The sequence below is a fragment of the Hakea prostrata genome, chromosome 1, assembly GCF_041222555.1.
Source record: "Hakea prostrata isolate BN-2017 chromosome 1, UWA_Hpros_2, whole genome shotgun sequence".
Lineage (NCBI taxonomy): Eukaryota > Viridiplantae > Streptophyta > Magnoliopsida > Proteales > Proteaceae > Hakea > Hakea prostrata.
In genome coordinates, this window is record NC_142600.1 from 71,002,766 (window position 1) to 71,015,005 (window position 12,240).

General features: G+C 37.5%; 1 protein-coding gene across 1 annotated transcript; it reads left to right on the forward strand.

The window, feature by feature from the left end:
• Window positions 1-9,774: 9,774 nt before the first annotated feature.
• LOC149029741 (phosphoserine aminotransferase 2, chloroplastic-like) lies at window positions 9,775-11,409 on the forward strand. Its single transcript, XM_089142075.1, has one exon. It carries the CDS (start codon window positions 9,832-9,834, stop codon window positions 11,119-11,121), a length of 1,290 nt encoding a protein of 429 aa, XP_088998201.1. The 5' UTR covers window positions 9,775-9,831; the 3' UTR covers window positions 11,122-11,409.
• Window positions 11,410-12,240: the final 831 nt, after the last annotated feature.

A 12,240-nucleotide genomic window follows, 5' to 3' on the forward strand; every position in this document is an offset into this window, starting at 1 on the left:
TGGGAGCACTGACATCATTATCCGCAAGTCCTAAAGACCTAGGAATGGGAATGGGTTATTTTTACTGCACAACACCCTACCTTTTCAGTATGTTGCAGGCTAAATTTAACTTGCCCTAAGAAACATGCATATGTTAACAAGATATCAGGGCAGATACTTTTGGGTTGAGAGCTATGCAGAGGCAAAAAAAAAAGAGAGGCTTCTTTTAATGGGTTGCATATGGAATAAGCTAGTTGGCCTCTTGACTTACGCTATTCTCAAGTAGTTGTTGGTTAGTTCAAATAGAAACCACTCTGATGTGGTTCTTTTAATTACAATTAATTATAGTAGTGAGATTGGATTAGGATTCTACAAGTCCAGCCATGTTTTAAGGAAGTTTTGAGTCTATTTCCTAGGTATTTCAATTTCCTTGTCAGTTTAAGCTACTTAAGAGGTTATGGATTGGGTTAGGCCTTTCTTTTTTAGCTTCGGAGTCTATTTTTGCAATATTTTATATAAGGCTGCCAGGGAGACGAGCATCAGACATGTAAGTTTTATTAATGAAAAGCTTTTTTATGCTTCTGTTGATCTATTCTTTTGTTTCATCAAAAGATGGAACCAGTGTTTGGTCTGATTGCCTTGGGATGGGAAGCCTGAATGGTTCTTTATCAATGTTCCATTACTGTTCCTCAGTCAACTAATCTGATATCAGGTTTTATTTATTTTTAACAGTAAGTTCAAATTTCCAAACCCTAGAGTCTTCATTTTTCTTTGTTACCTGGGTTCTAAATTCACCCAGTCCATTCCAATTGTAGGAATTCCTCCAAATTCAGGTCGGAAGTCGAATGCTCCCCTGCTCCTTTGGAAGTTCAATTTAGGCTGGGCAGAAATCCTAGGAATTCCTATCTCTCTCTCTCCCCGTCCCCTGTCCCTTACCCTAACTTTTCCTGTTTAGCCATAAACCTTGCTGCTGATTCTGTTTATAACCTCTGTTATGCTAATTTGAGTTCATTATCACTGGAATTAGTGAATTAGCAACCTTACATCAACCCTAAAAGTCATTTAACCATTTTTACCCTGCTGTGGCCCTGAATCCGATTCACTTTCTAGTAATTTTTTTTCTAGTTTTGTTTAGTTTGACCATTGAAATCTTGGACTGCATTAGAGAGGCATGACAGTGGCTAACCAGACTTTTTCAACTGACCATTTACAAATCTGCTTGATGTTGTTCTTATAAGATCCAAACCGGTAGAGGTGGGATTGGGTTTGGGCCGGATAATCACTTTAATATGCCCATGGTTGTCTGTATTTAGGTCTTGCAACCTTTGATATGTCACCAAGACTTGCATAGGCGACGATGACACTTGCTTTGTTCACCATCCAGCAGGAATTTAACTGTTAGCATGCTCTATGAACTCCAAATCTCCAACATGAAGTTTCAAGTTGGTACTCACAAATCATAGAGCAACAATTCCTCCATGACTTTCGTATGATGTGTTCCGGACAGGTACTTTCCAACCATATGGGTTGATGATTTGGCAATCCTAATATTTGATAGATCGAAGGTTGTCATATGACTCATCTTATATCTGTGTTCCTCTTTTGGGTTTTCAGTTATATCTGTGTCATAGTAAGGTTCAGTCATCAGTGAGTTTTCCTGGTGTTACAGGTTGGTTTTACTCCATCTTGGATTCATGGCGTATGATTACATAATTTTCTGATTTGTAGTTGCAGAGCTGCAGATTTATTCTTGGGACTTGATATCAAGCAGCAGTTACCTTTTGCTAGCTGCATTTTCTGGTACCTACTCTTCTTTATATAATGTGTTGGACCTAGTATAAAACCTCAAAACGTGAACTGAGTGTCTGAGTGTAGCCATAAACCCAGGCAAGAATTCCTTAAAGAAGTGGTGGTGTATTAGGCTTTACTGAACCTCTATTAGATGAAGCCATACAACCCTTGGCAGCATTCCAACAGTAGGAGATTCATTCTCAACAGTGCCTGAAATGAAATTCAATCTGAATATGAAAATGAAACTCATCCTCAAAGCGCATTGCTGCTGCTGTTGTTTATGTTGATTGTTGAACCTCTGAAGACAGGTATTAGAAGCATTGAAAATTGGCATTCATCTGCTGATTAACCATGAGGAGGTTGAATAAGATAGAAATGTAAAGGTCGTATTTCGTCCTATGACCGTTGGATGGTCGAAACAATAACAAAATTCGATCTTTGATCGCTTGTTAATTTAAAAGGTTCAATGGTTGCGACCATCCAACAATATGCTGGAAGCGAAAGACCAAGGGTATTACTTTTTTGGTAAAGACCAAATGTATTACATTCTATCAAGTTACCTACACACAAACCATATCCATCAAGCCCTCCCTTTTCTTCTTTTCATTCATTCATTTGATGTTTACGTGAGCCAGTTTATGTGCACCTTGGGCATATTCTTAGAGTAACATTTTATATATAATTTTAATGTACCATCAATGAGAGTTTCATAACTTCTTTACTAGGAGGTATTCATTATTACCAGCCGAGTATTTCTTTTATGGTAAAACGAATCGATGGTTGACTCAAAAGTTAAAGGGACTTCAAATCATTACAACTATCTAGTATGCAAAGCATATTTTGCGATTGGATGCACTTCTATAAGCTCGTGAACAATGTTTTGATAGATCAAATGTATTTACTTGTAAAATGTAATGTAACTTTTTATTAAAAATAAATGTCCAATGAAATTAGATTAGGATTTTTTTTAATAAATGAGATAAAATAACTTTTTTTAAAGAAGGAAATCTATTGTAAAACAAAACAATTTTCTAGATGGGCTGATGGGTATTCCGTATTTCAAAATTTTCTTTTACCAGACAAACTACTTAATTTAGAGATGGGTTTCTACCTTGAGAGGGATGATTAGTCATTTTTTGCCCTGTGTGGTAATATCGCCGCATTCCTCTCTAATAAATTGAAGTTGAAATTATACATAACTATCTTATTGTTAAATGAGAATACAAAAACTTCACCATCTCATTCAAATGTTATTTCAAATTCCAAAAAAGTTATACGTTTAACTGATTTCTGTTGTTCCATTGGCCTAAAATGAAGGTGTTGTCATTGTTGGCAACTTAAGTGGGTTTTGATATGGTACAGCAACACACAAAAAGGTTCCGAGAGAAAGAATCCAATTCAAATAAAGAAAACTCAAGAATCCCGTTTTTGAGGGTCTCTGTCCAGTTTTGATCAACCTCTTCATCGGATGGTCATCCAGTGTCCGAATGAGCCGATTTTTGGAGGAGAGCTTCACGACTTCTTGATCTTCAAATCCAACGGTGGGATTGTTCATTGGAGATCTCTAAGTTAGTCCGATTGGTACGTCAAAACACTCCTTGTTTAAGTCAGATAGGAACTCTGAGTTTGATTCAAACTCTGAGTCCAGTTTTGATCAACCTCTTCATCGGATGGTCATCCAGTGTCCGATTGAGCCAATTTTTGGAGGAGAGCTTCACGACTTCTTGATCTTCAAATCCAACGGTGGGATTGTTCATTGGAGATCTCGAAGTTAGTCCGATTTGTACGTTAAAACACTCCTTGTTTAAGTCAGATAGGAACTCTGAGTTTGATTCAAACTCTGAGTTAAATTAATCTATAAAAGGAGAGCAAACTCCAACAGAAGAGGTGGACGTTTTGAGGAGCTTGGGAATAGCGTGGAGGTCGAACCAGAAGACGTTGGTTGGCTATGGAGATCTGAAGCTTGGGAATAAGAAGTCTTTTGTTTTGCTGAACAAGAAAGAAAGTGAAAGAAAAGAAAAAAGAAGCAGCAGAAGAAAAGAAGGGAACATGGTTGTATGGCTTTTTTAAAGAGAGAAAACTGAAAAAGATTGAAAAGAGAAAAAAAAGGAGTTAAAGAAAAAGAGAAACAAGTATTGTTACCATGCATATTACACAAGTTGAGGTAACCGGTATTCACAAGTGATTGTCTATTATTTTCTAGGTTATGTTTAGTGATGAAGAATCTAGCTCATGAATGTAATTTGGGGAACTTGAATTATTGGTTTACATTGTGACCTAGCAAGTTGGAGCTTGTCTAAGGGGTTGGGGTTGGTGCCCTTGTCTGAATTGTATTTTAGACTATAACAGGGATTGATGTTCCTGGACTGTTGTAGCAGTCAAAATATCTAGGAGTATATTGAGTAATATACGAAATCCTAGGTAGGGTATTACTCCGTGGATGTAGGCAATTTGGCCGAACCACGTAAACTCTGGTGCATTGCGTTTTTGTTTATTTTTCTTTGTTGCACATATTGGAGTGCCTTGATTGCAGAGTGGTGGTACACTGTCTGGTAGACCCAGCCACATAGTGGTGTGTGGTGGACGTGTCCTTGTGCAGTTGATAGCTACGAGAATGTTCTAATTAATCTTGTTTCGAGATTAAAGAAGCTTCACATTGAAGTGAATTTTTGAAGACACTGATTCACCCCCCCTCTCAGTGTCAATCTGGGAATAACAATGATTTCAATTCTATTTTGGTTGGTTAAACTAATTTTGATTCAATCATAAAAACGTATATAGAATTTTTTTTGGGTAAAGTACATAAATTTTCTGCGGTTATTTAGGCCCTAAGCTCAGGTAAGTGTATCAAACCTCATCAAGAAGGGTTGTGCTTCAGTGCCGCGCATTTAATGCGCAGCACTGAGCTGCGAACAGCTCGGATGAAGTCACGTCCTCCAAAAGAATGCTGACCCTTGATTAAACCCATATGAGCTTTTGGTTGTTTTAAGTGAAATAATAGTTGAACCGAACGGTTCAACGATGGAAAAACGAACCGTTTTTTGACCGACTTACGAACCGAACCGAGGCATCTCAAAATGGGAGCAAAATCGAGGGAAAAATAGGACTTTTCTTCGTTCATCTTCTTCATTCCAGCTTGCGAACGAGAGAATTCACAAACCCCTCATGTCAACACATCACTTGTCTTGTGGTAGTGTCTTCTCGAGGGTTAACAGCTGCATAAGTAGGCCATCAGGCTATGACCATTCATTTTTTTTAATTATTATTTTTAAAATTTTGGTGTAACTGTAATTTTTATATATGAAAGATGGAGATATCACATATGCAGTAAGGATGTGTGTGTGGCAGTACACTACCATGAAGCAACACGACTAAGACAACATTGCATAGAGAAACATAGCGATTGAAATTTACAAATTAGGAAGAAAAAAACTAGGGATTACCTACTGCAAATGGGAAGACGCAAGGAAGTAAGAAATAACAAGGAAATAGACGTTCTATAATCTGATTTGGGGAGAATAAAGAGAAGGAGAGATTATGCACAGAGAGTGGAAGCTTTTGTTCATATGTGAGGAGAATAAAGAGAAGGAGAGATTATGCATGGAGAGTTGAAGCTTTTGTTCCTATGTGAAGTCTGATATTTATAGACTGGTGGTGGCCTCCCCTTGAGACTTGCATATTCCAAGGTAGGATTAATGTTTCTTTGTAGATTTTTGTTTTTCAAATTTGCATTCAGATTTGTAGATTCTCACATCCTTTTTTTTGTTTCTTACAAAATGAAAAAAAGGCCCCGGAGGAGTTACACAACCAAAGGTGGGAACAATAGTTTTCTGTATAGTTCTTAGGTTTGCAGACTAATAGTTTTCATTTTTCAGATTTGCAGAGTCTCATGTATGATCATCAGGTACTGGTGTTTGGTAGAAATAGATTGGAATCTTCAAGTTCAAAAGGCACAATTTTTTATGGGAGTTGCTGTTGAAGATGATGATCATGTTCAACAGAGAAGCCCTTGAAGGAGAGGAACAATAATGAAGAACATAAAGTAAAGAGATAGCCGAAGCGAGACAGAAGTAGTGGGAGGAGTAGAAAAATGTCTTTAGAAACGAGCAGACATATGGTAAGTGGTTCTCAAATCTGGGTTTTTCCGACTTGAAAATCGATCTTTTAATCTTAGTCTTCCATTCGGTATATTACACGTGTCGCTTCATGTTGGTGCATTGTTGTACACATCAGATGATGTTTTTCCCAATTATGACATCTTGTTGAAACTTGTTGAGGAATATGTACAAACATTTGAAAGGTTTCTTTAAGGTATTCGGACACCCCGATTTGTGCAATACAGGTACCAAATGTTCACCCCAAGATTAGTTAGCCCAAACCTTTAAGGTTGCAACCCGGAAATGTTACTTAAGGTGCTTAATAGAATAACAACACGAAGAGAAAGAGAGAAAGAGGAGGAGAAAATTCATTATGATTTGTCAAAGCAGAAACGTAGCAGAGGTACTTTCTTTAAGGTATTCAGACACTACAATTTGTGCAATACGAGTACCAAATGTTAAGTAACCTGCAATTGCTTAACAGAATAACAACATGAAGATAAAGATGATCACAAGAGGAAGAGAAAAGAGGATGAGAAAATTCATTGTAAAAAATGAGCTCAAAAATGAATTTATATAGAGCCTTAGAGGCTGTGGGTGAAAGGGTAAGGTCACCTCCTTTTATAGGGGTATTTATTTAGTTCAACTCCCTACAGGAAGGTACTTAGACCTCCTTAAGAAAAAATGCCTCTCTAATGGCATCTCCACACTCAGAGGTGGATCTATGAAGGGGCCGGAGGGGGCCATGGCCCCCCCCCGGATTTTTTAAAATTTTATGCATATTCCCTTAATTCCTTTAATTTCTCCGATTTTTTTTCTTCCCACATGTGAAATGTCACTATTTGGCCCCCCTAATATTGTGAACAATTTTTAAAGGTAAAATGATGGGTATAAATGTCATTCCTGATCAAAATTAATTCATCAATCATTATTTATTCTCCCCTCTTCTCTCTTATCTTTTCTTCCTATTTATTCTCTTCTGTTTCTATAAACGCGGGTTAAGGAAAATTTTGAAAAAAAAAGTCTTATTAGGTATTCAAAAATCAAAATGTTATTTCTAATTAAAAACTAACTCTTCAATCCCTATTTATTCTCTTATCTCCTCTCCTGTATCCTATTTTTTTCCTATTTATTCTCTTCCCTTTTTATAAGGGTGGCTTAAGAAATTTTGGAAAAAAATCTACTCCACAATTAAGTCTCTTTCTCAATTTATTTATTGTTTCTTTTTTTTTTTTTTTCATTTTTCTTTTGTTATTCTTTTTAATTTGATTTTATATTCTATGTTTCTTTATTTCTTCTGCAAATTTTTATTATTTGATTTTGTATTGTGAATAAAATGTTTATAGTTAGTAGGTAACTGACTACCATTGATTTGCATCTCTTACCTAAAAAAAAATTTTGGTTTACATTTCTTACCAAAGAAAATTTTGGTTTGCATTTAACTTTTTAGGGTTGATGTCATGTGTATATTTTTTTTTATATTATTGCTTTAATTTTACCTATATTTTGTCGAAAAAAAAATATCATTATCAATAATTTATCATTTTTTTCAAATATGTGTGGGCCCCATAAAATATACGTGGGTCTATTATTTAATTTAATAAAATAATTTAGCGGTGGGACCCCAAATAGGAAGGTTACTGGCTTTCATTCTTCGGCCCCCCCCCAATTGTTGCATCCTGGGTCCGCCACTGTCCACACTTCCACCCAGTCCAGGATCAAAGCCTATGATCCAAGTCCCAAGTCATATAGAAGTATTAATATTAATTATCAATATTCTCATTTTTCATTTTTCAAAGGGCCCCCCGCGCAAGCTTGCCGTCCAAGTCATATAGAAGTATTAATATTAATTAATTTATAGTTATATAACTATATGGTTGGGTCACACCAGGGTTCAGCCTTGGTTTGTGTTGGCCAAATTTAACTTTTTTTACATTTTTTTATGAGGTTCATCCGGCCAGCTTGCACGCACCACGATTACATCCTCAAATTAATGCCGCCGAATGGGTGCGAACCCAAGACCTCCTCATGGGAGGTAGGGTTTTTAACCGCTTTACTAACCCATCATTGGCAACGAAATAATCAACTCATTTATGCCTGATGTAGGACTAAAGTTTCCCTTATAGAAATCACATGATAAAAGACATGATTAAAAAATATATTTAAATAAAAATAAAAATAAAAATAAAATACAAAAGGTTTTAAACATGTTTCCAACACCTTTGTTTATTGAAAATTGATAATTGCATGATCTAGGGAAAAAAAATCTCCTCTCTCCTTGGGAAGACTCGTTATCATAAGATAGTACCAATTTTAGTTTTAAACTAAAAAGGTGCGCATAAGGGACATTTTATTCTGTTTAAAGGTCATTTTATTTGCTAAAAAATATTCATAATAGAAAAGAGTTAAAAAGGTGTAAATATAATAGTTTGCAAAGCTAATGAGTATATATGTAATTTCCCACCAAAATAAATTATATATGTAATTTGTTATACAAAAGATGATATTCGATGTTTATGCATTGAAATGGGCAAACTTGATTTGGAAGTTTCAACCCTATTTCAAAGGAATCAAACCCTTAACCTCGTATTATTGTTGAAGGCGATATAACTAAATTTTAAAATAAAAAAATATTTAATACGACAAGAATACCTCTCAACAGAATCTTATTGGTTGGCTCCATTAGGTGTTTTTTTGGGTTTTCGTTTTTTTCAAACCCCCCATATATATATATATATATAAAATAATAGAAATATTTATTTTATTTTTATTTAAAAAAGGCCTTATATTAATTACTGTGTCATTACACAATCCATCAAAGAACAGTGGAACTTGACCTCTCCACAGATAAGTGTCACATTGATGCTTGATTATATCTTCAGGGGGAGACGTTGTTTGCAAAGGTCGAACCCACTATTTCTACCATTCTACTAACCCTGTATTGACAAGAAAAGTTGATTGTTTGCAAAGGTCGAACCCATTATTTCTACCATTTTACTAATCTTGTATTGACAAGAAAAGTTGATCATGTTGATGTTTCATAGTAAAAGATTTATTATTTTTCTTATATTGGGGTGAGACCGTGAGACTATAATATATATCACTTCGCAAGCGTCAAACTCGTGACTTTTTACTTAACTCTTCGCTTAATGGTGTGCCCATTGGTAACTGATGGGGAAAGTGAAACGTCTATTTTAATTTCCCTGTGGTCCTATGGACGAGAGGAGCCGTCGGGTCCATAACTCACCTACCACGCTAGCGCCCACCGGTTGCCAGTTACAATGAATCTGAGCCATCCGGCCCGTAACCCACCAACCACAAGTCGCTATCCCTCCACGGTTTTAAAAATGCGGCTTTCGTGGTTCGAGGCCTACGAGGACTTTTAAATGCGCCTGCGCGGATATCTCCCGCGCAGGCACAGAAATGTGACATGCGTCACTCCCTTCATCCAACGATTGTAAAAATAAGGCTAGGTTTGTAATAATATTATTTTGAGTAAAGAACTTTTTGAATTTGCAGAAGTAATCCCTAATAATAATTAAATTCACACTGTGATTCCAAGGAGTCAGTTTAGCAGTGAAATTTCCTTTATTTATCACTGCGAACTTAGCCGTTGAAGTACTCAACCCAAAATCAGTTCGGTGGGTTTACACATAAAATAGAGTTTTTGGCTCCATTCGCATATTTGGGCCTCATTAGTAAATTTGATTAATATTAGGGATGATATTTTAAATATGAAAAGTTGTTTAACTTAAACCAAACTACCTTCATTTTCAACCGTTGGATAAAAACAACGACACGCGTCACATCCCGGTGCCTGCAGAAGCGAACAATAATTTTTTATTATTATAAAAATTTCCGTTTTTCTCTCCGTGGTTGCTATATAAGCCATTTTTCCTCAGTGAGTTCTTTGCAACAACCCCTGAATCCTTTTCCCTCGCTTCATTTCTTCGCAACTCTGCCAATGGCGACGGCTGCTTGTCCTCATGCGGTTCTCGTCCAAAATCTTAATCTTTCATCAAAATCATGTAGTTTGAAGAACCCGATCGCTACTTGCAACTTCCCTTCCAACACCAGCAACTTCTGTAGTTCGGTGCAATCGAAGAAGTCTCTCTCGATTACCTGCGCTGTCCAGGTTGAGGATCGTGTCACCGAAACAGCCCAAGAGCGCGTCTTCAACTTTGCCGCCGGTCCTGCAACTCTTCCTGAGAAGGTACTGAAGAAGGCCCAAGCTGAGCTCTACAATTGGCGTGGTTCCGGCATGAGCGTCATGGAAATGAGCCACAGAGGTAAGGAGTTTCTTTCCATAATCGAAAAGGCGGAGGGAGATCTGCGTCAGCTTCTGAACATTCCTTCCGATTACGCTGTCTTGTTCTTGCAAGGCGGCGCAACCACCCAATTTGCAGCCCTCCCTTTGAATCTATGCACAGCTGACGATCCGGTTGATTATGTGGTTACTGGGTCCTGGGGAGATAAAGCTTTCAAGGAAGCCCAGAAGTTCTGCAAACCCAAGTTAATCTGGTCAGGGAAATCCGATAAGTATACGAAGATCCCATCTTTTGATGAGTTAGAACAAAGCCCAGATGCCAAGTATTTGCATATATGCGCCAATGAAACCATTCATGGTGTTGAGTTCAAGAATTACCCGACCCCAAAGAACAATGGCAGTCTTTTGGTTGCAGACATGTCTTCTAATTTCTGCTCGAAGCCCGTCCCTGTTTCGAAATTTGGTATCATCTATGCTGGAGCACAGAAAAACGTTGGTCCCTCGGGTGTCACAGTAGTGATCGTGAGGAAAGATCTGATCGGAAAGGCCCAGCCGATCACACCTGTGATGCTTGATTACAAGATCCACGCCGACAACAATTCTCTCTATAATACCCCGCCTTGTTACGGAATCTACATGTGTGGACTGGTCTTTGAAGATCTGTTGGACCAGGGAGGCCTGGAAGAGGTTCAGAAGAAGAATTTGAAGAAGGCGAATCTTCTATACAATACTATTGATGCAAGTGGAGGGTTCTACCGGTGCCCAGTTGAGAAATCGGTGAGGTCGCTTATGAACGTGCCGTTCACCCTCGAGAGGTCAGATCTCGAAGCAGAGTTCATCAAGGAAGCTGCTAAAGAGAAGATGGTTCAACTCAAGGGTCACCGATCGGTTGGTGGGATGCGAGCTTCAATCTATAACGCCATGCCTTTGGCAGGGGTTGAGAAATTGGTTGCTTTCATGAAGGATTTCCAGGCAAGGCATGGTTGATAGTCTTGATCCAGTCATCTTCCTAGAAATTCTGCTCTATCTTATTGATTTCCTGTTTTCCCTGTTCTAGACATAGATTTTCTGTTTACGTTTTCGTTGTTATATTTTGGTTGTAATTTCTGCCGCAGTTCAATCCAAATTTTGGACTATGATATCGTTGTTATGAGCATATCCGATGTCAGTTAGTTTTTTTGTTTGGTTGATTGTAAGATTTCAATATCTCAGTGTTGACAAAGTTTCCAGGAAGTTTTGATCAAACAATGAAATTTCACCCGAGTTTCTAAATCTTATTCGTAGTCTCCGACTTTCTATCGGTAATTCATTCATCATTTTCCTCTGGTTTTGTTGCAGTAAATCAAGGGGATTTGGCCTTTGAATAACGTATTTCAGCCCCTCTGTGTGGCACCGTGCAGCAACATTTCAATTTAAAATAAAATAATAAAAAGATAAAAATTTAAGCTGATCGTGTAGTTTTCCCTGTATTTCCCTAAGTGCTTTTGTCATCAATCATTCGCGTATTTTTTTGACCACAAATCCCCAAGAGTGATTATGTTTGATGGGGGGAGGGATCAGACGGAAACAGAAATGAAGAGGGATAAATAAAAATGAGAGGGGGTGGGGGGAGCATTCCCTATTTTATTTGCTAAACCACAGTGGAAGATGATCTATTTTATGTACTTTACAGCACATGAAAGATATGTTCACTATCAAGCCATTTCATGAGTCATGGTTCAATGATGGAAAGAATTCAGTTCACTTAGTGTTTGAAGTTCAAATGATATAGCAATTGGTGTATTTTCTGCTTTATGTGGTATTTTTCTTATCAATTTCTCTCTTGAGATTAGGTGGTAGACCATAAAACTCTTCTCCAGTGTAATTATTCAAACAAAAGCTAACCCCCCCCCCCCTTTTGTAGGGATTGGGGGCTCCAAAGTTACAATTGCGAGTAGGCCTTAATTAATAGGAGTGTAGAGGATGAACCAAAGTCTCAAGTTGGCCTCATAAACCTTGAGGCCAATGATAACATCATCCTTCCAATTGGTAGAGTGTCTTTGGAGTTGAAGGTCCTGAGTTAGCATTATCTGTTACTACTTCAAACTGTCCCAACAGGGTAATTTC

What these genes read in the sequence shown, in the direction of transcription:
- LOC149029741 (XM_089142075.1), top strand. Translation starts at nt 9,832, where the DNA reads ATGGCGACGGCTGCTTGTCCTCATGCGGTTCTCGTCCAAAATCTTAAT.